Raw genomic sequence first — 27,911 nt, forward strand, 5'->3', positions numbered from 1 at the left:
CAGACATAAAGCTCTGGGTAGAAATATCTATGAGTTTTTATATTGATTCCCTGGAAAGCTCTTCAGAAAATAGAAAAGAAGATAATGTAAAAAATTAAGACCTAAAAGAAGCAAAAAATATATATATTTTTAATCAAAAGACCCAAGCTGTTGTGGAGGACCTAAGATTATTGTGGAAGGCTGTAAAAGGCAGATGCTTCAAAATTAATTGCTTGAGCAAGTATTACGTTGCCCTGGACTGGAAAACATACCTAGGTAACCAAGTCTTCTGTCGGTCTATTTAAAAGTAAGAAATAGACTAAAAGCAAAATTTTATTCCTGTGACTTTGAGGTAAATATGCACTAAGCAGTAGACTTATTAAAATTACTCCAGAATCAACTGTTAAGTGAGAAAGCCCCATTAGAAAGAAACCAAGCTTTCTGCTCAAATGGAATTTGCAAGTAAGGCCTTTTTGCTGAACCAATCTGTGAAACTTGCCAAAGACTGATAGGAATGTATAACTTGACAAATGTAGGAATGTATAACTTGATTGATAGGAATGTATAACTGTCAGTTTCATTTTTCATGTCTTGGTAATATATGTTATTTTGATAAATAAAGATGATTTCTATCACAAAAAAAAACAAAAAGAAAGAAAGAAGGAGAGCTTTGAAAGAGATGGAAGATAAACTATGTTCTCGGTTTTATTATTTGAAGTCTATGAAATTCACATCGGGGTAACGCCAGTGCTGCTTCAAGGAAAATATTCTATAAACCTGGATGGTGGCTGCTTAATGTAAATGAAATAAAAGCTCTCTTTCTTAAAAACAATTAAGTTCACATAAATTCCAAAAATCCTGATTGCTTTTCTCTAGATAACCATATTAGTTAATATTAATCGAATGAACCAAAACAGAAACGTCAAATGGAGAGCAAATAAAGTACATAAGTGAGGATACCTTGATTCCTGGGCAGTGGGCAAAAAAAGCTTCAGGACTCTGGGAATGGTAGAGAGCCCCATGGCCGACACAGCCCCAAGGGGACCGGATGGTGAGGCTTCCACAATTAAAAAGATCCCCAGAGCGATAGCGATACTTGGCGGCTTCATTAACAATCTGAGGGGGAAAGAGAGAAGGGACATGTCACAATGAGTCCCTTTTCCCATCCATTTTCATAAGCCATTTTATTTGATCTTTAAATATATGTCCATCACAAAATAGCTCAAAGGTAACAAAAAGTTCCTAAGATAGAGGTTGGGAGAGTGGAAATAATTCTTTAATACTTCACGGACTTCCCTTAGAAAGGCTGGATTATGGTAAAATGCAATCTTCTTACCTGATCAAAAGCAGGGAAAATATAATCTGCAAACTGAATTTCCGCAATGGCGGTAGCACCAGTGACTGCAATTCCAATTCCAAATCCAACAATTCCTTGTTCACACAATGGGGTATTAAAAACTCTATCTTTACCTACAAAAGAAATGAAAGTCATCTTAATGTGACAAAAGGGAGTAATGTAATGCACAATACATCTGAAAATTCACTGAGTTAATAATGGTGAGATAGAAGAAAAAAGCATAGAATATGTGGATGAAACAGAAAAGAAATAGTACGATGGTTGGTTTCAATGCAAACATAGTAATTATATTAACTCTAAATAATCTAAATATCCTAATTAAAAGAAAGATTGTAACACTGGGATACAAGAAACCAAAACCTAACTACTGAAAAAAAAAAAAAACACTCAAACGATAAAGATAAATGTAAAGAAAAGGAAGGAAAAAACGCACAATGGAAAACCTAACCAAAAGAAGTTGGTGTCACTACGTTAATTGCAGACAAAGTAGACTTTAAGGGAAAAGGCATTACCAGAGATAAAGAGGGAAAATTCATACTGTTAAAGGGTTCAATTCATAAGGAGGACATAATTCCAAATTTATAGTCATCTAATAACACAAGCTCCAAATAAACAGAAAAAATTGACAGAATTAAGAGGATAAATAGATAAAATTCCCAATATAGTAGGAGATTTTCATGTACCAGTCTCACTGACAGAAAAAGCACACCAAAATAAAAAGTTAAGGGCTTCCCTTGTGGCGCAGTGGTTGAGGGTCCGCCTGCCGATGCAGGGGACATGGGTTCGTGCCCCGGTCCGGGAGGATCCCACGTGCCGCGGAGCGGCTGGGCCCGTGAGCCATGGCCGCTAAGCCTGCACATCCGGAGCCTGTGCTCCAAAACGGAAGAGGCCACAGCAGTGAGAGGCCCACGTACCGCAATAAATAAATAAATAAATAAAAAGTTTAAAACTATTGAACATTTGAACATGATTAACAAACAACCTAATTGACATACTACACCCGAGAACTAAGAATACAAATTCTTTTCAAGTAAACAGAGAACACTGACACTAACTGACCACAGAGTGGGCTATACATCCAATCAACAACTTCCAAAGGATTAAAATCCTACATAGTATATTCTCAGACCATGGTGGAATTAAGCTAGAAATCAATAGTAAAGTTTTAAAAAAAAATCTGCACCCCCACGTTCACTGCAGCATTATTTACAACAGCCAAGATATGGAGGAAGCAACTTGAGTGTCCATCAATGGATGAATGGATAAAGAAGATGTGATAGATAGATGGATAGATAGAGACACACACACACACACACACACACACACACACACACAATGGAATACTACTCAGCCATAAAAAAGAATGAAATCTTGCCATTTGCAACAACATGGATGGACTTGGAGGGTATTATGCTAAGTGAAATAAGTCGGACAGAGACAGACAAACACCGTGTGATTTTACTCATATGTATAATCTGAAAAAAAAAAAGAAATAAATAAAACCAAAACACCAGGCTCATAGGTACAGAGAACAGGTTGCTGGTTGCCAGAAGTGGGTAGGAGGGTTGGGGAATGAGTGAAGGTGGTCAAAAGCTACAAACTTCCAGTTATAAAACAAATAAGTCATGTAATGTACAGCACGGTGGCTATGGTTAATAATACTGTATTGCATAGTTGAAAGTTTCTAAGAGAGTAGATCTTAAAAGTTCTCATCACAAGAAAAAAATTTTTAACTATGTGAGGTGACAGAGGTTAACTAGACTTATAGTGGTGATCATTTCACAAAGTATACAAATACCCACTTATGTTGTACACCTAAAACTAATATGTCAGTTATGCCTCAAAAAAAATTGTTTTAAGCCTTGTGTTAGGAAAGAAAACTTTAAATATACGTCTAAATAACCCATGTCTCAGAGAAGAAATTATAATGGAAATTAGAAAGTATCTTGAACTGAATGATAATGAAAAAACTACGTGTCACAACTTATTGAAGTTCCCATTTCAGTAATGGCAGAGTAGCTTTTGTCACACTAGCTCTCCCACATCTAATGATTACAAATCTGGACAGAATATAACAACTACTTAAAGGTGTCAGAGAACCAAAAAGCAGGTCTGAACAGAAGGAGACTTGACCCTTGAAAGAAAGGAAGCACATGCAGGACGGGCCCCCACCTTTATCAGGCTTGTTCCCAGTAGGGGACTCCCCAGGCTGACATCAGACAGCTAGAACTCAGACACACAGACTCAGTCCTGTTGACCTGAGGTGTCAGGGAATGGAGTCTGGGGCTGCCAGTGGCTGGAACCTGAGACACTAAGTCCCTCAAAACAGGGCACTCCATGGGAGCACCCCAAAATCTGTGCATACACTCTGCTCAAACCCTCGGCTGACCCCGTGCCTGCCGCAGATGACAAGAGCTGGGACCCACCGGGCTGATCAGAGATGTCAGCCGTACCCACTGAAGACTTTTAGACACTCTTCCAATGAAAGCGTCTTGATAAACACCTTAGGTTTTCCGTTAATCCGCAGGATACGTTATCAGCATACAACTCAATTCTCACTTGAAATTTTATCACCTCTCAACCAGTATCAGTATTTCATGAAAAATTCTCATTTCAGGGAGCTGGATGGACACAAGCAGTGGCCACAGTCTGGCCAGGGGATGAAAAGTATGGGGACCAATCAGGATTCGTGTTTAGTTTGTCATCATGATCTGGGACTACCTTCTGAAATTGTGACCCCCATCCCTCATCAGTTTCCTATCTGACTGCAAGTAGCTTGATAACTGCTGAAGATCTGCACTTCCATTAGACCAAGAACAATTCACTGGTAGAAAATGAACACAGATTCCAGCTGCCACCTGTGGAATCCACATCCCTGAATACCGCAAGCACCGTAACCGGATGAGCAGGGTTCCTATCTATTCTTTGCTACATCAAGTGCCCGGATTCAGATATTTTTCATCTCAGTAAACATAACCCTTTTTGCTGCTAGAAGGCAAAATTTGAGTCTCTCAGAACTCTTACTCCAAAACAGTTTGAGGAAACTGTTTAACAGCTCTCGCCAACAAGTTTCTATGCTCTAACAGAAACTGCTTCAACATGAACTAAATAATAAAAATCTGTTTCTTAAAAAAAAATAAAAAGATGAAAAGCAAATATAAAATTTTTAAAAATCTGTTTCTATGTTCTCCCAAACAGGTCATGATTGAGGGTAAGAGTACAAATAAAATGCACAATACTGATAACTTCCTTTACTTTAGAATGCAATTAACCTAACATAAAGTTCATACACATAGTATTCCAATGGGTGGATTAATACATACAGGGATTACACTATGAGTTAAGACAGATCTGGGTTTAAGTGCTATCACCACAAGTTACTAAACTCCCTATGGCTCAGTTTCATATCTGTAACAGACCAATCATGATACTGAAAAGACAAAAATAATTCATACATGTATTCAAATGTTTACAAAATACCTAATATTGTCTAGATGCTATTCTAGATGCAGAGGATACAGCAGCAAAGAAAACCAAAAAAAATCCTATCCTCGTGGAACTTAGATTCTGGTCAGGGAAAACAGACAATAAAAACAAAATAAATGAGTAAAATACATAGCGTATTAGATGATGACAAGAGCTGCAGAGAACAGTAACACAGGGAGTAAGTGGTCAGGGGAGAGGAAGTGGAACTCCTATGGTTTTAAATAGGGAGATAGGGGAGGCACCACTGAGAGGTGACATTTAAAGGAAGAGGTGAAGGAAGTGAGAAATGTACCGTGAGTACATCCCAGGGCATCAGTGTTCTGGACAGAGGGACCAGCAAGTACAAAAGTCCTGGGGTATAAATATGTTTAGCACTTCAGAGGAAAGGTACGAAGACCAGAGTGCCTGGTATGGAGTAAGAGAAATAGTGGTAAGAGATGAAGCTGAAGAGTTAAAAGGATGGGCTGGGGCAGTGGCACAGGTCGGACGGGGCCTGGGGTGCGGGGGTGGGGGGGGCACTGTAAACAGTCTGACTTTGACTGTGAGAATGAGTGAGTCAGTAAGTAGGTGAGTGAGACAGGAAGCCATGGAGCAAAGTCACGCCATCCTCCAAGTTGCATTTCAGCAGGATCCCTCTGGCTGGTATTTGGTGAACAGCCTGTAAATAGGCAAATGTGGACACAGCAAGACTGATGACAGGATGCTGCAATCATCCCAGTAAGAGATGATAAGAGCCTCCAGATATAGTCCAAAGATAGCGTCAGAGGATTTACCAAGGAAAGGGAAAGGGACGTGGAGTATGAGTCAGAGAAACGCTAAAGATGAGTCAGTGGCTTTTGGCTTGAGTAGCCTGAGGAGAGAGTTACCACTGCCCAAGGAAGGGAAAACTAGGAAGCAGCATGTTGGGATGAGAAACCAGGAGCCTGGTTGTGGAGATGTTACATTTGAGATGCCTTCAGACATTAAGGTAAAGCCACTCATTAGACTGTTGGATATATGAATTGAAAGTCTTCAGCATGAAGATTGCATTAAAAAAACATGTGATTGGATGAGATTCCCAAGTACATTTAAATGGGTACCTAGAGAAAGGAGAGACCCAGTGTTAAAAAGACATGAAAAATAATCAGCAAAGTTGAGAACAAAAAAAAGCCAGAGTTTGGAGGAAAAATAGTAGAACGTGCTGGCCTAGAAGTCAAATGAAGCAAGTGATTCTAAGACCAACCTGTTCCAGTTGAAAGTGAGATGAGGGCTGAGGGTTTTCTAACTGGTGACCCAGACATAACAGTGTCTGCCAAGTGGGAGGGAGGGAGAAAACAAATGCCTAATTCAAGAGGGATGGGAGAAGAGAAATTGGAGACAAGAAATAATGACAATTACTTGGAGAAATTTAGCTGTAAAGGAAAGAGAAAAGGAACAACAACTAGCTGGAGAGGAATATGGAATCAATAGAGGGATTATTTTAAGATGGAAGAAATAACAGGATATTTGCAGGCTGACAGAAATGATCAGTAGAGAGGGGGACATTGATGATTGAGAAGATTAATGAAATGGAGAGAAGGAAGAACGATTGGAACCATGTGTTTGCGAAGATGACAGAGGCAGGGGTCTGGTATGGAGAGGTGACAAGAACCCTGACGTTCATTCAGAGTGCAGGAGGAAAGCATTTGCGGGCACTGATGCTGGTACACAGAAAGATGCAGTGGAAAGAGCCTGCCGAAGTTCTATGTTCACTGCATCTATCGTCTTAGTAAAATGTGAAACTAGATTATTAGCTAAGAGTAAGGACAGGGGAGGCAGTGTTGAGAAAAGAGTGTATGAAATAGTCATCTGGGAAAATGGAAGAGTGAATGCAACAGGAACATGCAGCATGAGTGGGCTGTGGAGATCACTGGTCTTGAACGGAAAGTGAGCTCAGTTGGCAAGATGACATGTTTTGTTCCAGCAATATTCAGCCCAGGATTTAGGATTTAGACAGAGATGGATTTAACTGGCATTGGATTTTGCCAAGCAGATCATGGCATGGAATTTAAACTGGGTGTAAAGAGAAGAAAAGTCGTCGGGGGAGTAAGATTCAGTGACAGGGTGGTGGGATTCGTGGATTTTAAGAATCAATAAGGTCAAAGGACTGTTGGAGTCAAAGCACTGGAGGCAGTGAGCTGGGCAGGTTCAAGGTAGACATCAGAGCTGGGGAGGCTTCCAACTGAGTTGATGGTGGGACTGCAGTTACTAAAAGTTCTTCCATGACCAACAGCGTTGACTGGGTCAGAAAAGAATAAATAATACCTGAATTACTTCTTTCTGAATTTAAGACAACTGAGTAAGATTAACATTTCAGATAAACTTATGGTTACTGATAATACAGATAATAAGAATAGGAGATATTCATTTGCAGCAACATGGATGGACCTAGAGATTATCATACTAAGTGAGGTAAGTCAGAAAGAGAAAGACAAATACTATATGATATCACTTATATGTGGAATCTAAACTAAGAGACAAATGAACTTAACTACAAAACAGAAACAGACTCACAGACATAAAGAACAGACTTGTGGTTGCCAAGTGGGGGGAGGGGGAGGGTTGGATTCAGAATTTGGGGTTAGCAGATACAAACTATTATATAGAGAATGGATAAGCAACAAGGTCCTACTGTATAGCACAGGGAACTATATTCAATATCCTGTAATAAATCATAATGGAAAAGAATATATATATACATGTAACTGAATCACTTTGACCTACACTAGAAACCAACACAACTTTGTAAATCAACTATACTTCAATTTAAAAAATAAAAAAGTTTTAATAATAAAAATAAAAGATATTCATACAAGATGCCACTTTCTTATATTTTGGTAACTTTCCTTAACTTTTGGGCTAATATCTTTGTGTAACTCCATGATCCCCTGAGTCAATAAAAATATGTGTAGAATGCACAAGTGTAGATGGCTGATCATTTAAATAGCTGACTCCAACTTCTCATTTGTTGAAGGTTAAGTATAAAGTCATACCGCCACTTTCTAGCAGCTTTTCTGTTGTAAAGGGAACGTGATAAGAAGTTTGACACCACTGGCAGTGTACTATCTGTTAAAGACATCATCCACTAAATGATGCCAAACATCACCAGCAGCTGACTTCTCTGGCCAAAGAATCACAGATGGGCAAACTGAATCCACCAGTGAACCCCGTTCCCTATGACAACCTCTAGGCCACAACTGTGGACCAGAAACAGTAAAAAGAGTGCAAAGAAACAACACTTAGGAAAAAGCGGCAGCACGGTTTAAGGTGACAACCAATTACCTCCTGGTAGGTTAAGAAAATTGAAGATCTCAGTATCTTTAATGCCTAGACCTTGTTTGGAACGCATAGCTAGTTTTAAATTAGAGTTTTTCTTGTGAATAAAGTGGTCCTGTAAGTTATTAAATCCACCTAGGGTAAAATTAAATTTTTCCCAATAAGAAATTCTGAAAAGGCAGCTCTAAAACTGGCCATCTCTATCTAAGGAACTAGGATTTCCTTAGGACACAAATCTGAATAGGTCAGAACATCCTTCCAGAAAAAAGATCAACTCCATCAGAGAAAGCCCTCAAGTCCCAGATTCCTTGAGCAGAAAGATAAACAAGGACATAAACGTTTGTGACTAAGACACAAAACATGGGAAATAAATGTCATTATAGACACAATTTTAACCGGGCAGGTAATATATCCCAGTAATTTTAGTCACACACTTTCTGGAATATGTTGTGATATAAAGTTTGCTGGTGAAGAATTTAATAAAGATGAAAAGCATTTGTTTGAGGGTCAAATAAAGCAAAAATACAAAGTTAATCCAGATCACTTCTATTCTTAAAATAAGAGGTAGAAAAGAACAGAACATTGCATTCATTAGATAAACAGGCCAGATAGACATTTAGAAGATAAATATGCAAATAAATGTTTCTAAACATACTAGGTAAGACGAGCATACAAGTTATGTTCCAAACTGAAATATGTCTGGGAGTATTGGGATACCAAAAATAATTAACAGATGTTAGCTGATCAACAGGCCTAAACTGAGCAGTCCCAGGAAAACAGGATCGTCCTCAGTAAACCAAGACTTATTATTGGAGGTAAGGAATATTAATACTTAGGTGGAAAGTATATAAAGTGTATAAAGTAATAGGGGAAATATAAACCACCTTGGCCATAACTAATCTGCCATATACTAGCATACTAAATTTGGCTACTCATGACCCATAACTAGAAAAACGAAAAAGTGAGTTGAATAGGCACTCCTACCATCAAGGTAGCGGTCATGGTCTACTGCCTGGGGTGGGCACTGATGCATGCAGCCCAGCTCCCCGGTCCATGAAGAACTTGCAGCCCCAGTTGCTGAGAGTGCCCTCAGCCTCAACTACACTGACCTCCAAGCTCGAGGTCATGCTTGGGGGCCAACATCCAATGATTAGTCAGCGTGAGAGTATAAAGGCCTGGTCATTTCAGCCCACCTACGGACAACTCAAAAGGGTCATTATGACTGCAGACATCCCACAGGTTGGCCAAGGCCATCCTTGGACCTGCATCACTCTGGACAGTCTGATTAATTAATCCTGTAAATTAACAGTAAAATGGGAATATAGATGATTAATAATCAGCCCCTATCTTCTGATTAACCCTGCTTTCCCTGGAAAGCAGCACTATATTTATGGTTCCAGGAGATGCCAGTTCCAAGGCCTCCAGATCGAGTAAGTTTACCTCTGCTTACAATGATCTTACAGTAACATTCTCCAAACTGTAGCCTCCAGGCAACAATAGCTAGAAAGTGCTGTTTGTGAGTTTTGTTCTATAGATTCTACATTTAGTATTCTGAATACTCCCAGGAAAGAGATCTGGGTTATTAACATAGATAAGACAGAAAAATTAAAGAGGATAAAAATCAACCAGGAGCAAATGTGCTTAGTAAATGTTTATTGAATGAATGGATAGATGAAATGCAGAAGGTCCCACTTTAACCAATGAGCCTACAACTCTAGGTGCAGAACCAACAATGTCCAGATCCAGCAAAGCCCAAATCAGCTCCGAGGATTCAATGACCGGATTAGAATTTGTGAGCTCCTCTACTGAGAATACAGATTATTATCTCACTCATCTTTGAACACTCAATAGTACCTAGCACAATGTCTTGAATTTAGTGGTCATTCAATAGTTTTACCTGAATGAACAGGCTTAAAAGGCCCATCAAGCTTGGGCTGAAAAGGCACTTAGTCTATGACAGTCAGGATGTAGTAATGTCCCACCAAGTGCTCAAAACATATAGATATGACAGCAAGGCAGATAGTAGTTTACTTGAAAATGTAGTAATACATACATGACATTTTTCATTTAAAGAATGGGAAAATGTGACAGTGAAGAGAGACCACAGACTCACCCAGGCATAAAGAGGAGAATTATCTTCAATCATCTCTAGTGCCTTAAATAGTCCTTGACATACAACATTTTTCAAATATCTGTTCAACAGATGAATGAATGAAAAAAACAAATGACCAAAATAACATTAAAATAAGAAATGATAGCCAAAATCAGGGGAAATTATAAAATCATCTAATAGAAACTGAAATAGGAAACATCTGGTTGGGGTTAGCCACTATAATTATGATACAATAATGTTCAATATCATAGACCAGGACTTCTCAAACCAAGTATTAGATGGACAACTTTTAAAGGAAAAATATACTCTGCATTCCTAATGTCAACTTAAATCAATTTTAATATATTTTAATTTATACAAAATTAAACTCAGCATTTATTACTCTGATAAGAAGATAAAGGCAAAGCAAACTTTTAAATACGAAAAAGAATACTGCATAACCAATTCAACTCAAGTTAACAGCAAAAATGGAGTATAACAAATAATGGTTGTCTGCTGTAGCAACGTAGCTTCAGACAGGATTCTATCTATAATCTTTCTGATTTTTTTTTTACTTAATCATTCTAATGAAAAAAAAATGCCTTTTCACTTAAATTCACTGCACAAAATAGTATACGTAACCTCATGGCTTTCTTTGACAGTTGAGGATAATCAGACCTCATACTAAAAAAAATACCCACGGCATTCCTTGAATGCTAATTTTAAGGAAGTTACTTCCAGATAAAGTTGGTATCACAACCATGTTGAAATCCTCATGAAATGCGTATCTATTCAATTATCGCTGGAATCAGGTATAGAAAATTCTTCAGTGTGTACTTACGGATATACTGACTATTAATGAATGGTTGAAAGTTAAATGGAATCTATTAAATTCATCTGTCTGTAACTTGAACATGTTATTGCTATAACGCTGGTTCCTCTGGGTATGGCATGCAGGGATGCTATTAGAACAGTTTGTTATCTGAAGTTCAGTGAATGCTTCATAGACTTCAGACACTGTGAAGTAGCTGGCCTTCACACAGCACAAACACCAATTTATCACATGGCAATATTTGATTACATGGCAAGTGATCCAGATGATATGCTTATATTATTTTTTTAAGATTATCACTGATATTAAAACCCTCAAATTTTAAATCTCACTGAAAATGTGAAAACTCCCAGAATAGTTAGCTCACACAAGTTAGAGAAAAAATATCCTAGGAAGGGACTTCCCTGGTGGTCCAGTGGTAAAGAATCTACTTTACAGTGCAGGGGACGCGGGTTCGATCCCTGGTCAGGGAACAAAGATCCCACATGCTGTGGGGCGGCTGGGCCCGTGTGCCACGACTACGGAGTTTGCACGCCTCAACTAGAGCCCACCTGCCTCAAACTACACGCTCTGGAACCCACGCACCACAACTGCAGAGGCCATGTGCCCTGGAGCCAGTGCACCACAACTAGAGAGAGAAAACCCACATGCTGCAACTAGAGAGAAGCCCGCACACCACGACGAAGAGCCTGCGTGCCTCAGCGAAGATCCCCCATGTGCCGCAACTAAGACCTGATGCAGCCAAAAATAAAAATAAAATAGATAAATAAATAATTTTAAACTCTTTAAAAAAAAATCTTAGGAAAATATCAAATAAAATAATTCCACTGTTCAATTTTAGAAGAAAAATTCTACTTAGGAATACATTGAAAAAAACAATGGTTTTAAAAATAAATTACCCAAGAAGAGTACGGCAATTGTTTAAAAGCACTATCATTAGAAAACAACTTATCATGGGATAAATTAATCTTTAATTTAGAAATCTTCATTTAAATGGAAGGGCATATAGGAACACTCCTATTATCTACTGGAGGAAAAAAGTTCAAAGTTATACCTATAAGGGATTCCACAGGGGGAAAATATGTTCTTTAAATCAAAAGGGAAAACTAGGTAGAGAATCTGTGAAATAACTTAAGGATCATGTAACAATTATGGTTGGGTATGAAAGGACAGCAAGCAGAAAAACAAATTACAGAAGCACAAAATCCTAGTACTACTGAAGATCTTCCCACCAGCCCCACATCTTCAAATAAGGAAACTGAGCTTTGATTTGAGTGTGGCCTTGTTTCCTTTATCAAGACTTGCTCCATTCTATTGGAGAAATTTCTTTCCTAAATTGGCTACTGCAAACTACTCAACTCATCAATGCTAAAATATATCTAATTAGACCTTATCTGGCAACACAGTCACGGATGCAAAATAATTCTGAACATTTAATCTGAATGTAAAAATTCTTTATGAACAGTGTCCTGAAATTCCCTCAGATATTTCTCCAAAAACTAAAGCAAATAAGATGGTTGGTTTAAGCCTTCACAGTATATAATCTACTTACCAACAACGAAGTAAAATTAGAAGCATCTTTAAAACAGTGATTTTAAAAATGGTCAAGAAAACACTTGAGAATTTCCTTAAAAGAACTTTTAAAAGAGGTGCTTCAGGGACTTCCCTGGCAGTCCAGTGGTTAAGACTTAGCCTTCCAATGCAGGGGGCGAGGGTTCGATCCCTGGTCGGGGAGGTAAGATCCCACATGCCTCTCCACCAAAAAACCAAAACATAAAACAGAAGCAATATTGTAACTAATTCAATAAAGACTTTAAAAATGGTTCACATCAAAAAAAAATCTTAAAAAAAAAAAGAAGTGCTTCAAACTTGGATTCAATAATTAATTCCACTGCAGTATAGTACTATTACTCTGCATAAATGTATACATGTTTCTATCCTGAAAAGGCAGTATAAAATCTCCAAACTTGTGCATAAAACTAAGATGTTACTAATAGTAAAGTGTCAAGGAGTCTTTACATCATCCATCTTATAGGAAAAGGGGTGGAGAGAAAGGGAAGCTATTAGATATAAGGGAAATTTCAAGTAAAGTCCTCACATCAGTTCAGATTCAACTGAGTATCTCCAAATGACTATCTCAACTTCACAGTTCACATGATCATAATTATGATAGAGTTATTCAAAAAAATTCAGTATTTCCTGCTTGCTACACTCTTAGAAGGTGGGCATAAATTTTAAAGAGTTTTTTTTACTTTTAATGAATTATAAAGAAATCTTAAAGGGTGAAATAAAATTATTTGGGGACTTAGAAGTTGGATCTTCTTTTGTTTGCCAAGAAATGCAATTACTCTTAGCAATTATCAGATTGAAGGTTACTAAAAATATGAAACATTGGAATGAGATGTTAAGATAAACCATAATGGAAAAGGATATTTTAAAAAAGAATATATATGTATGTGTGTGTGTGTGTGTGTGTGTGTGTGTGTAACAATCACTTTGCTGTACAGCAGTAATTAACGCAACATTGTAAATCAACTATACTTCAATTAAAAAAAATTTTTTAAAGATGAATGAAGTGCTCAATTTGTCGCAACTTAGATAAGATCTTTAACAAATGAGTTGTATCCTAAGATGTAGGATAAACTGAGGATATATTAAGAGAGTGAGATATCTCAAGTATACCTTTCTTTTTTTTTTCTTAACATCTTTGTTGGAGTATAATTGCTTTACAATGGTGTGTTAGTTTCTGCTGTATAACAAAATGAATCAGCTATATGTATACATAAATCCCCGTATCTCCTCCCTCTTGCACCTCCCTGCCACCCTCCCTTTCTCACCCCTCTAAGCTTATTAGACGGATGTAGCAAGAAATAATATCAAGCCCTGCATCCTTTTGACACCATCAGAGCTTTAACTCTGACCCAGTGAAAAATATTGTTTGATATAATTTTTTTTACCCAGTGGAATAAATATTTACCCAATATGTACCTGACCATATACAAGGCACTGTAGTTGGATGCTACAAATGACAGAGATAATATACCATTTAAAAAATGTTACACTTTTAAATATTCAAACAACTTACAATGTAATAAGGAGATAAGTCAAATATAAATAACTATGATACAAGAAAGCGATGTAAAAATAAAATGCTATTAGAGGAGGGGGAAGGAGAGATTCTTTCAGGCTTGGAGGAATCACGCAAAGTTTCATGAAGGAGAACACACTGGAACGGGACCCTGAAAAAATGGGCAGAATTTCAATAGGCACAGATAGAAGAAGGAATAGTGTGACCAAAGGCACAGAGGCAAGAAATAAAGTGCAAATTCAGAGTTGGGAAGTGAATCAAGGCAGCTGAAGTACAAATGGATTAGAAAGAGTAGTGGGAGATAAAGATGGGAAGTCTGGGGTATATACACTAGTTAGCATGATGGTTAAAACTGTGGACTCCAAGTCAGAACTCATGGGTTCAGATGTGGTCCCACCACTTTTGATCTGTATGATCTTGGATTGGGCTTCAGTTTCTTCATTCATAAAATTAGGATAAAAATAACTAACCTGGACTTCCCTGGTGGCGCAGTGGTGAAGAATCCACCTGCCAATGCAGGGGACCCGGGTTTGACCCCTGGTCCGGGAAGATCCCGCATGCCACAAAGCAACTAAGCCCGTGCGCCACAACTACTGAGCCTGCAAGCCACAACTACTGAGCCTGCGTGCCACAACTACTGAAGCCCACGCATCCTAGAGACCGCACGCCACAACTACTGAACCCATGCGCCACAACTCCTGAAGCCCGTGTGCTCTAGGGCCCACATGCCGCAACTACTGAGCCCGTGTGCTGCAACTACTGAAGCCCGCACGCCTAGAGCCCATGCTCTGCAACAGGAGAAGCCACCAAAATGAGAAGCCCACGCACCGCAATGAAGAGTAGCGCCTGCTCACCGCAACTAGAGAAAGCCCGCAGACAACAATGAAGACCCAACGCAGCCAAAAGAGCAAATAAAATTATTTTAAAAAATAATAATAACTAACCTGTCTACCAACCAGGATCAAGTAAGATAAGGCATATATAAGTGCTTTGCAAATCATAAGGTATTATAAGAAAGTAAAGTATTATCAGGATAGTAGTAATGAAAATAAAATGAAGAAAGGGTTTGAGCGACACTACAGAATCAAAGGGATTTAAGTGTTGTTAGCTGAGAAGCCCTGAGGATTGGCACTGAGAGGTACTGGGGCCCATAAGCAGTCTTCAAGACCCCCGACCATCTGGAGGAGCCCACTCAGCGCAGCAGCCCAGCTAGCAGATGTCAAGTGCAGGTTGAGTCACTCCACAACGAGTACTCTCTCCACCTGGGGTGAAGGCTGGCGGGGGACAGGGAAGCAAGGTCAGTCATGGCGGCAGGGTCGTGACAAGCAATTCTCAACAATGAACCAAAATCTTGTTCCATTAGTAGGACCACGGACAGGCACAGCCGGAGGCTGGCACACACCTTCATCCAAAGATTGAGGTTTACCACTGGGTGGAGGAGGGCTACACATGCCCAGCCACTGCTAACCTTCCGCCAGAGACAGCCCAGGAGTACAGATGGTCACTAGGCCTGTCGTGGTGATCGTTGTATAATGCACGCAAATGTCAAATCGCTATGTAGTACAACTGAAACTAACGTAATATCGTATTATATCGACTACATTTCAATTAAAAAATAACAGCAACAACACAAAAGATATCCCAGGAGTGAGAATGAAGGGTTGACAATCAAGGGCAACTCCTGGATTGAGGAACAAATGCTCTACGGCTGCAGCTGTGTATGTGCAGAGGCCTGGAGATGGTGCAGGGCAGGGGCTGAGCCCGAGAGGCCCACAGCCTTCCAACGCACTGCTTGGGAACGAGGGCCAGCTGATTCTAACACATTGCAGTGCTATTTAAGCAGACCTCCACTTGGAAGCCGTGGCTCCACGCCACCCCACGGGCGTGATGTGAGCAAACCGATGTCTGGTCCTGAACTATGTGCTGTTCACCAGGCATCTGAGTGAGACCCTTACACACAATGATCCACAAAGGTAACCGTATGACCCTGGCAGAACGGGACCAACTCAGCACCACAGGGCCCCGGGCATCTGCAGGAATCGCCCAGCACTGACTCTGATGGGGGCTACGGGCCCACAGGAGACCAAGTATAACTAGTAACATATCAACCACTGGTATTTTAACACTTGTGCGTAAGCTGAAATTTTGTTTCTGAGCATTATCAATGCGAGTTAAGGAGGCAGAATTCCCACTTACAAAACCACCTTGTCTTATACAAAACTGAATGTAAACAAATGTAATCTGAATGCTTGGGTTTTAGGGGATATGTACTATACAACTATCCAAGCTTAAGTAAGACTGTCCTTTAAGTGACACTCGTAAAGAAAAACACAAAAACTCATTCCGGTCAAACTGATATTGTACTATGTCTCAAAAGAAGAACCACAGTTTCATCACATAAGAAAGAAGATGACCTATTTGGTTCTACCTTTTATTATAATCAAATCGATACATTTACTGACGAAACTATACAAATTTATTAAGTGAAGCTACTTAAAATTTATTGAGAGTCTAGAGTGTTATTTAGAGAAATACACACTAAAAAGTGTATTAATTTTTTCAAATAAACATACACATAGCCGATGCTGGAATAAACAGATTCCAATAAATGAATACAATAAGTATTTCGGAATAAACCTGTGATGACTTCACTGTGCTTGAATACAACCAAAGCTGTTTTTCCAGATCGTCAAAAGAAATATTTTCATCATCTTTGTGGTACCAGCTGGAATTTCAGGGCAAGCCATCTAAAAAAATTTTTTTTAATCTTCCTTCATTTATATGGAAATGAGATGTTTCCTAAAACATATCCGTACCCAGCACCTACGTCAACACCAGAGCTCAAAGCACACAAGTTCCTCCAGCTGATTCCTGCCTAGAAGGGCACACAGCACGCGACATCATCCATGTGCGTCATTCACCGAGGAGGACGTTACCGAGCTTTCAATTTCAATTAACCTGCCTTGCTTTATAAATAGCCTAAAGGTCCCTATCTAAATAGGCTGGTGCCCTTTTCTCAGAAGCAAAGGGAACAGCATGACAAAGAAGCACAAAAAAATAAATGAACTTTCCCCTTTGTAAATAGGAGAAAGTCGACATTAAACCAATTCTAAGTCCGAACTGAAGAGCTATTAATAGAATAAAGCTCAAGAGAATGAAGGACCAGTTTTAACCAGAAAATAAACAACATTCACAAACTCTATCAGCTCTTTTTAAAGTATCCATGAGTCACAGGGCTAGAGAAATAATTCAAGGTCCACATACACGCAGAGCTAAACACAGATACCATAATTACAATCCTTAATATGGCCCCCAAAATAATCCAGTTTAAAAGCCCCAGATGATTGATATTCAGCCAAAAAGAAGTTAGTTTTGAAGATTCAATGATATCATTCTCTTCTAAATCTGCAACGTTTAATAGTTTTGATAACCCATCACGTTATCATTTCTTTTGCTAGCTCTAGATATTTCTTCCTCTAAAATCAATGATTATGAACAAAACCCGCATATCACTTCTACAGTCTAAGTACTTGTGTACAGCACTTTTCTAGTTCATACTTCAACAATAATAAAGCAGAATCAGTAAACATCAATGGAATTTATCAAAAAGTAGAAAATAACTGGTATAGATCATTAAGCAGCGTCGTGAGCCCATGAATCCATCTAATAACCACGGTGCGGGAAAACACAGATGCTCCCCATATGAATCTCAGGTAAGACAGACATTCATGTATATGTGCCACACATATACGTACACACGTGTCATCCGGGCAATACTTTATAAGCTTGCCATAGTGAGATCCCACATGCAATCAGAGTAGCGGCCGGCTCCCTGAAATATCTAGGACACAATCAAAAACGAAGACTTAAATAAAAAAGATTTCTGATTGAAAAGAGGTCCGACAAAGTTGAAAGACGATCCTTAAAGAGGTCCCTAAGCCCTCACTCACAGCAGCTTTAAAAAAGAATCCCATCAGAAGTCTTTCCTGATATGTAATACTCTTGCTGTGGCAGTTAAGGGAATCATCACTTTATCTGCACTAAGACAACCTGCTGCCCACTCCTCCAGTCATTCGACCAATTTCCATGCTTGGCATTATTCTGGGCCTCGTGGCAGATAGGAAGATGAATTGTAAATATAAGTAAAACATGGGACAAGGTAACTCAAAGTATATGAGTTACCGATGCGGTGCTAGATGGAAACAGACAGAGAAATTACTTCTAGGTGGTAAAGGCTGAGCAAGAGGCGTTGTGGGGGATGGCACAGGTCAGATGGGAAGCAGAGGAGGAGCTTCTGAGGGGCAGAAACAGCATCACATAGGTAGAGAGGCAGTTGGGAGCAGTGTGGGACGCAGCCAATAGTATTGGGGGAAAAACTAAAGTTGGGAAGAAAATTCAAAGCCAGACCATTTATGATCTTAAACACAAGCTAAGGAAACTGGATTTTACCATTCAACACGGGGAAGATTTTAAGCAAGAAAGTATTGTGATCAGAGCTGTATTCTGGAAAAGCTAATCTCACAGATGTATATAACACGAACTCGAGGAGGGAAGAGAGTTAGAACAGTCTCGTGACAAAGATTATAATCACTCAGATCAGAAGTAAGGAGGGCATATAAAAAAGAAGGAAATCATGCCATCGGCAGCAGCATGGATGGATCTAGAGCTTATCATACTAAGTGAAGTAAGTCAGACAGAGAAAGACAAATACCATATATCACTTACATGTGGAATCTAAAATATGACACAAATGAACTTATCTACAAAACAGAAACAGACTCACAGACATAGCGAACAGATTTATGATTGCCAAGGGGGAGGGGGGGTGGGGAGGGATGGATTGGGAGTTTGGGATGAGCAGATGCAAACTTTTATAGAGAGAATGGATAAACAATGAGGCCCTACTGTAGAGCACAGGGAACTACATTCAGTATCCTGTGATAAACCATAATGGAAAAGAATATAAAAAAGAATGTATATTTTTATATAACTGAATCACCTTGTTGTGCGCCAGAAACTAGCACATGATAAGTCAACTATGCTTCAATTTAAAATTTTCTTTTTAAAAGAGAAATAAGGAGGGAGTGAACTCTGCCAATCACAGTAGAAACAGTAGTGAGAGAAACCCCAAGACAGAACCATCAGAACTCGATAGCTCTGAAGTTTTCAATCTGGCTTCTTTCTAGAACCCACAGCAGGATCCAAGAGGCAGCTTGAAAGTCACCGAACATAATGAAATGAAAGGGAAACAGTTGCTCCCTGATTTAAAACCAATGTGCATACATTCAGAAGGATGAGTTTCCCTTGAAATAAACCGGATTAATACTTTGTAAATGGCAGATCAATTTTTAAACAAAAGGTCAGGGGAAAGCCAGGAAGTATCACGATGTGTAACACGATGAAGCCTTTAGTTTGGTCCAAACCAGCTGGCCAGCTAAAACGAGCAACGGGACAGAGTACAATCCGATGTCTCAGAATTAAGGAAATCTATATTCTACACGCTCTTACAGGATAATCATACCTCCTCAAAGCTTTAGTCATCTAAGCTATTTCTTACCTCACTTTTCCATGAAAATTGCTTTTATTTTTTTAGGTCACAAGTCACCGATGGCCTTCTAGGTGCATACCCATTGGAAACTTTGCAGTCAATATTTCAATATTTAACCCCTGACAATTGCTCTAAATCCTTTACTCTCCATCTGCCTCTACCTGCAAAGAACCACAAGTCCTATCAACTGTCCCTGATTAATTCTTCACTGACCCCTTCCTGACTCCATCTTTCCTCCACTGCCACGGCTTAGACTCTCATTACCTCTCAGATAGACGCCACGGTTCTCAAACTGTGGTCCAAGGACCAGCAGCAGCAGCATCAGGAAACTCACTGAAGTGAAATTGCTTGGGCCCCACCTGAGAACTACTGAATCAGAAACTCTGGGGACAGCACCGGGTAACCTGTGATGGGGCAAGCCTTCCAGGTGACTCTGATGTGTACTAAAATTTAAGACCCTCTGTAATCAACAATCATCTCATTCCTGGTCTCCCTGCCCTTAGTCTCCCAGCTCCCCAAGGCTGTGGCCACAGTTAGGTCCTAAATGACCAATTTGATTACGTCATTTACCGGCTTCTACAACAGGATTCAAAACATGTGAACCCTTTTTAAACAAAACATAGACTTCAAATATTAACTTAAATTTGCATTCTAATGTTAGTTGAATTTGTATACACATGGAAGTTTCATAAAACGCAATATCCCTTCTACTTCTCAAGCATAGATATTAGAATAATTTCTTTCACAGAGAACCCAAAACCAGTACATTCAACAACATTAATTTGCAATCAAATTTTCCTGAAGCTTTATCACAATGTCAGCTTTCTTCACAGGAAGATGAGGTCTCAGGCCTGGTTCTTCAAGGTTCTGGAACCTTGAAGAAGTGACTTAACCTCTCCGGGCCTCAGTGTCTACATCTGCAAAATGGGATAACAGCAGAACGAATTTTACAGAATTGTGAGGACTAAGTGAACTAATATATGTAAAGTTCCTAGAACAGGGTTAGGCACATAGAAAACATGGTTAAGAGTTTGTAAGCTACTGTTATCACCATCATCATTATCATTACTAATAATATTAAACTTACGGAGCAAATACCTGTATGTATAGGCATAGTACTGGCCACAAGTTATTCCCCAATATTCATTCTCTCTTTCTTCTACAGTAACAGAACCCCGGAGTTTTAGCCAAGCACATATCCACACACTTTAAAGACTACACTTCCCAGCCTCCCTACATCTAGCTGGTCAACATCTACCCTCTCCATGCATCATTAACCTCCAGGATTCTGCCAGGTGGTGAAGGGATGCTGGAGATCTGAGGGCTTCTTTAAAAGACTTTCAACCAATTCTCCTTATTCTGGAGCACCACCTCCCTTCACTCCTATTCCCAGAGGTGTTGGTGTTGCCAATTCCCGAGCCTTTGCGTAACTCTGTGACGTAAGTGAGGCTGGTTCTTAGCTGCCCTGCTGCCCATTCCAGATTCTGTTTTTCCAAGCTTATTACACCCTTGACCTTTCCAGCTTCCAACATTTTGTTCATGTTGTCGTCTCCAATCCCATCCTTATGGATTTAGGCCTTTACAAAAGAAGATCCATAGACCTTTCAGTGGGAGTTCGAAAGGAAACAAATATCGCTATCTGCGTCCAATTGTCTCTTTTCCCAGAGGTCTTAGCCACCATTTTCCACCAAAATTCTCAGCACACAGTTTCATTCACCCTGTCATTTACATTCTGGACTAAATAGAAGAAAGTTGCTGGGCACGGCTTCCATCATTTCACATTTTTATTTCACTCTTAAACTGTTACTTTACTCCCCATGGGATGATGCTTTGGTCTACCACGTGTACTGGATGTTCTTAAAGGTAGGAACTATATGTTAAAATTTTTACTATCTTCTAGAACAGTAGTTCTCAAACTCGACTGCACATGTGAATCACCTGGGCACCTTTGAAAACTCCAACACCCCGGCCACACCCCAGACCAGTAACCTAGAATCTCTGGGGTGAAACGGAAGCATCAGTATTGTAACCTACAGGCACGGCTGAGCAGCAGTGCGGGGCAGTGAATAGTGTTGGTGTCTGTAGACCTATGTCAGACACTTACCCCACATACGTACACACACAACTGAAAGGCACCGGCCCTCCTATGGTGGCGTCTTCAACAAACTCTGGGGCCTAATACATTGGTCTCTGAACCCAGGAAAATAACCTGAGTAATCTGAGGAAATACTAAAGAAATGCCTCAGCCTAAGACAAAGTTGGGGGATGTTTTTTCTACTTGTCGGATGACACATTAATATTAACCATCTGCTTCCTGTGTCCATTAGTCAATGTGGCAATGGTAACAGTCAATGCCAGCCTTTCTCCACTGACTGTGATTCAGCCCATCACTGCCTTCGTTATTCGTTACTTGCGAACGGCTGGCCTAGCAATCGTACCACATGCTTGAACTGACCCGGGGCTATTTTGAGTGGCAACCTTCCATTTCTGCAGAAATCATAAAACTGACCCAAAGAAACTGATGAAGTTGCCAGGCAACAGAGGCTCCAGAATATCTATATAGGGGGAGCACAGGAGAAGCGTTCTAGTTAGAGACTAAAGGCAGATGACTTGTCTTGACCTTTCACTTTCATGGCTAGCCCATCATTTTTACTCAGACTGTATGTACGCATGAGGTGGTTGGGAGAATTGGTAAAGGTTAAAGTTGCCTCAAGCACCACTGATACCACCATGTTAGCAAAGTCAGGGACCACAGATCCATGTCACTGCACCATCAACAGAACCTCTTCATTTCCTTCCTTTGGCTGTTCTCCAGAGGCTGGACACCAGTGCACTTATGGCTGCACACAGAGAAGAGGACAGGCAAGGCAATACAGTTACTAACTGCTAAATAAAGCCTCCACCAGAGGGACCCACAAGAGGAAAAAAGAAAATAACACCAAAGCCTAACAGCTGGGCCTGATCCCTCAGCGGTCCTGCAGAAATTAGGGAGGAAAGCGTCCTGCTGTTGAACAAAGACCTCCCAACATGAGTCCACAAATAGACACAACTCATACCAGAAAGGGACCTGCACCAATAAAACTGGGCAAGGAGATCCTGGTATGTTAGACTCTTCTCCCACTGAAAGCCAAGTACCTATCTACAGCTCTTCCAAAGAACCATGTCTATTCTCTGATCCTATAATTCCCTGGACCACAGAGATTTTTCTGAGAGAAAGGGAAGTGGGGTGGAAATAAGCGACAGCAGTAGCACTCCATGGCCACTAGGAAATTTAAACCAGGAAAGAGTTTTCAGTAACTTGGCTATTGCTCCCTTGGTAAAAGGAATCACCTAAGGATCGCCCAGCCTGGAAACATTGGGAACACATTTCACTGAAATTTTACTTGACCGAAATCCTTAAGTATAATGGGAGCTAAAGCTGAGTGGTGAGCCGCCTTCTGCCTGAAGAAAGAAATAGCAGGAACTAGGTAAGAAAGTGAATAAAGGTAATTTGGCAAGAACTGAGTGAGTGCAACGCTTCACTGAGTCTATATGGCTCAAATTCCGCTTCTAAGTATCTGAGAGAGATAAGGAGAGACTACGTAGGTTAGAGGTTCCTGGTTCCCCACCTGAGTCACTATCAACAGATTGTGGGATAAAGGAAGCCATTTAAAAGAACACAACTAGTGCAATAATTGGATGCCACAGTATCTAACTTTTTCCTCTTTTTGTATAAAGGTTAAATACTGCGAGCAGAGTTGTAACCTTGATATATATGTACAGAATAATTAAAAGCTAGAAGGTCCTTGGGCAGAAACTCTGTAGAATATTTAACAAAGGAAAAGTTGCCTTCTTCAGGCAAATGACTCAGCTGGACTTAGGAATTTGTTCAGAACGCTGTGGAACTTTTTAGTGTCTATCGGTGTTTAATTTAGATCTGAAGTGATATAACGGGTTTATGCCAGTTCATATGTTCCTTTCTCCATCTGATTAATGAACTAACACGTTCCTAAAGTAATATAAAAGGTTCCTTTTGAGTTTCGAGGAACCTTCCCTTTTTAAAGAACAAAATGCTCAAGTTCGGAGTCTACAGATTCTCGATTAATTAAGAATGTAATACTGTGTTCGCGTGTGTTCCCTTTTGGCTTAGAAACAAGTTTCTTTGTTTCTGCTGGACTCCAAGCTGGCAGCAACCAGAAGAGAAAAAGACGAGGATTAAAAGGAACAGCCTGCCCAGAAACAGAGATAAGGAGAAATCTCTTATTACCAACTTTGCTTAAGTGTCCAGAAGCCAAAACTACAGAAAAAGAATCTATTGGCTAATTTTAAGGCTGGCCCCATGCCACCACTTCTGGCTGGTGGCCAGAGGCCCTCAGGGGGAGAGGGCTGACAGGATGCCCCTAGAGAAGGTCAGGCATTGCATTGCTGAAGCTGCCTTTGGGTGTACCTGCTCAGTCGGAAACCAAAAACTTTTTGTTCAACAGGTTTCCCAAGTGATTCCTTAGCACGTGACACTCACCAACATTTACCTAACTGATCCCCCATCCCCTCTGCCAATCTAAGCAACTGAGAACCCTCCACTCAACAGGAACAGAAAACAAAGCACTGGGCTCCCACCTCTATGGCTTGACATAGGAGGCCTCGCTCCACAAGGATCTCGCAAATGACAATGAATGCTGTCCTCCACGCGGGGCTGTTTTTACTGGCTACTCCCAACTTGACTAGCAAATCATTGTTCCTCGTGAATTTAATTACTCTGTGACTTTATAACTGCATGCAAGGCACTAACCAGTGGAATTCCAAGTTGGAATTGAAGCACAGACTACCTAGCTATGTAATAACCTACACATTTAGCCTCAAACCTCCTGAGACAGGTAAGCGACAACAACAGCTCGATATGCAAGCCTGTAAAAGTTAAGCTGCCATATAGCTGCCATGCCACCAGCCATGCTACTTTTAGAAGAAAGAGCAGTTCTTTCTCAGTTGTAATTTAATGCGTTTGTGATCTGTTTCCTTAAGATAAACAAAAGAGAGTGGGAGAATCCAGGGATTCCCAGATATTGGGCAATCTGAACTGCCCATGTGAAAATGGTTATACTGGTCCGCTTCTGCCCCTGATCATTTCTGGGATCTAAAAAGAAAAGCCTTATAATTCAAAAATTAGACTTGAATCAAATGAGCAACAATTCTGAACCCATGAAAAGTAAAGTTTAAAAAAAAAATCGCTTGCTTCAATATGTAAATATTAGAAAGTGAGCTGTCCCAACTAAAACAATTAAAAATGTCCAGTGCACCCAAATCCAGGAAATGCTGAAGAAAAAAGTTTGTGTTTTTCCCTCTGTTAAAAGTACCGGTCTAGGGCTTCCCCGGTGGCGCAGTGGTTGAGAGTCTGCCTGCCGACGCAGGGGACACGGGTTCAAGCCCTGGTCCGGGAAGATCCCACATGCCACGGAGCAACTAAGCCCGTGCGCCACAACTACTGAGCCTGCGCTCTAGAGCCCGCGAGCCACAACTACTGAGCCCACGTGCCACAACTACTGAAGGCTGTGTGCCTAGAGCCCGTGCTCCGCAACAAGAGAAGCCACTGCAATGAGAAGCCCGTGCACCGCGACAAAGAGTAGCCCCTGCTTGCCACAACTAGAGAAAGCCCGCACACAGCAGCGAAGACCCAACACAGCCAAAAATAAATAAAATAAATTTATAAATCATAAATTTTTTAAAAAAAATTAAAAAAGAAAAAAGTACCGGTCTAAAAGAGGATTTTTTTATGACCCAGCACCAGATTTTGGATGCTAACATAGAGATAACATCCCTAATATCAAATGGACAGATGAGATATGTCATACTTGACAGTGAAAATATAAAATAAGAGACCTTTTACTCTCTCTTAATCTATGTTGCTCTTGATATAGTTTCATTTTTCAAATTCTTAATGATGATGTTTAAAAAGATACATGAATCAATTTTATACTTTCTGACAAGAATGGTCTATATTCCCATTTCTCCTGGTCTACTTTAGCCCAAGCCCACCTCCTAAGCCCCTGCTGGTGCTCACATCTGATCATTTTAAATGCCTGCCATTGCAAATAAGGTTGAGAAAAACAGGCTTAAGGTCATTACACTCTGATGCTTAAAATGTCAAAGAGAACACCTGCTGGCAGCTCTGACATTTATTATTTAATCAACTAAGGAAAAAAAAAAAGTCAAAGCACCAGCTGCCACCTCAGAACAACTTAATGCACTAATCGAAAACCTTGTTCACAAGAGTCACGAAAAGAATTGTTAAAAACTTTTTAATATGGGTTATCGATGACTAGCTGCTTCTTACCTCATGAACAGTCAAAACCCCTGAGCTTTGTTTATTAAAATTCCTTATACATTCCTTATATTTCTCATGTTTTTATATCAATGAGTTGCTCATTTATAAAATAAGAAGGAAAAACAATGTAGTACCAAAAGCTCAGAATTGGCTTCTGGGTCTGGCTCACCTACTTGCCGCTGGGCAACTTGATAACATCTAACCTCTCAGAACTTCAGTTTCTACATTATGTGGAGAAGAACTAGATCAAGGTTTCTCAACCTCAGAGTATCGACATTTGGGGTCAGATCATTCTTTGTTTGGAGGGTTGCCCTCTGTACCAAAGGCTAGTTATCAGCATCTCTGACCTCTACCCACTGCGTACCAGTGGCAACCCCCCGTTGTGATAACCAGAAATGGCTCTAGACGTGGCCAAATGCCCCCAGAAGAGCAAAACCACCCCCAGTTGAGAATTGCTGGACTAGATATATACTCAATTTCTCTCCAGCCCTGATACCCTACAAAATAAATACCTTACTCTCTTAAATGTAATTTGTTAAGCCACTGGTCAACATGCCTACTGTGAGGATACTCAGTTTGATTTTTAAAGAAATTGAAATACAGTGACTGTCTGTACCAATTCTAATTTTAGCAGATTCTAAAACCGTTTTTTTTTTTTGCAGTGAAAATTCACAAAAGGACATTAAAGCAACAGGTAAGGGAAACTAATATAAAGTATATGCCAATAATATCTCCATCCCATTTTTGAGGGTAACTCCTTCAACTGGATGAAAAGAAAGGCATTTTAACATGTTCTTTAACTAGTTTTCCCACATGTGTACTTTCAGTAAACAAAGGGGCCTTATAATAACAGGAGCAATTTAAAGTGACTGACTTTTAAGAAGAAAGAAAAACACAGCTACTCTCAAGCCTTTTAAAATATTTTTTAAGCATATTAGAAAAAAAGTTTACACCATCTTATGAATTCCTGTTTTTACTCCAAATTTATGGAAGAGTTAGGTATCTTACAATCTATATCTGGTATTCAATTTGCCCTGAAGTCATAAATGTATATACTTCCATAGGGGAAATAAACCTATTCCTGAAGAACTATCATTAGTTTACCAAGTTTTTTTTGTTGTTTTTTTTTTCACTAAAATTAGTTTCAACTGCCCAGAGGCCAAACCCCATCTCACAGGTTACCATTGTTCAGTGGAACCTGACAGAAAATACAAGAGTGTGATTATTACTCAAGTAACCCTTTCTTTGTTGGAGGAACATATAATGCAAGGTCACTTTTTCTGTTGAAGATGTTCATTTCCTAATTCTGGTGAAAGTATGAGACTTGTCAAAAGATTTTGCCTTCAGCCTCCACATTTAAAACTTATCATACTGGAAAAGGGATTTCTTAAGAGAAAATTAAGAAACACACTACTATATATTAAAATAGATAACCAATAAGGACCTACTGTATAGCACAGGGAACTCTACTCAATATTCTGTAATAACCTATATGGGAAAAGAATCTGAAAAACAATGAATATATGTATATGTATAACTGAATCACTGTACACCTGAAACTAACACAACATTGTAAATCAACTATACTCCAACAAAATTGAAAAAAAAAAGAGAGAGAAAATTAAGTGCCTAATGTAGCCCATGGTTCTAGGATGACATAACAATTGTTATATTCATAAAACCTCTAAATGTAAAGGAAATTAAAGCATAAAGAAAATGTGCTCCTCTTTTTTAAAAAGATAAAAGCATAAAGAATACCTAAACGTGTACTTTCACTTTACTGATGAGGATACTGGGGCCCAAAGTCAACTCCCAAATATTGGCACATTACAGACAAAAACCCGCCTTCTCCACATGCTTGTCCTAGTTTTCCTTCCTGAATTCAGTGTCTTAAAGTATCTGGTTTTACAATTTCTCTGATGTTTACATAAGAAAAC

The 27,911-nt window shown here is 39.6% G+C and overlaps 1 protein-coding gene across 8 annotated transcripts in view; it reads right to left on the minus strand.

Moving 5' to 3' along the window:
- BCKDHB (branched chain keto acid dehydrogenase E1 subunit beta) overlaps positions 1–27,911 on the minus strand; it is a 287,874-nt gene that overhangs the window by 239,421 nt on the left and 20,542 nt on the right. For all 8 annotated transcript variants that reach the window (XR_007470535.1, XM_033428571.2, XM_033428572.2 and 5 more), the window contains exons 4-5: positions 1,316–1,449; positions 940–1,095 (exon numbers count right to left, since the gene is read on the minus strand). Coding sequence is in view for 7 of the 8 variants with exons in the window: in XM_033428571.2 (XP_033284462.1) it covers positions 940–1,095; positions 1,316–1,449 (290 nt within the window). In the remaining variant the exon portion in view is untranslated. The remainder of the gene's footprint in view (positions 1–939; positions 1,096–1,315; positions 1,450–27,911) is intronic.

The sequence above is a fragment of the Orcinus orca genome, chromosome 12, assembly GCF_937001465.1.
Source record: "Orcinus orca chromosome 12, mOrcOrc1.1, whole genome shotgun sequence".
Taxonomy (NCBI): domain Eukaryota; kingdom Metazoa; phylum Chordata; class Mammalia; order Artiodactyla; family Delphinidae; genus Orcinus; species Orcinus orca.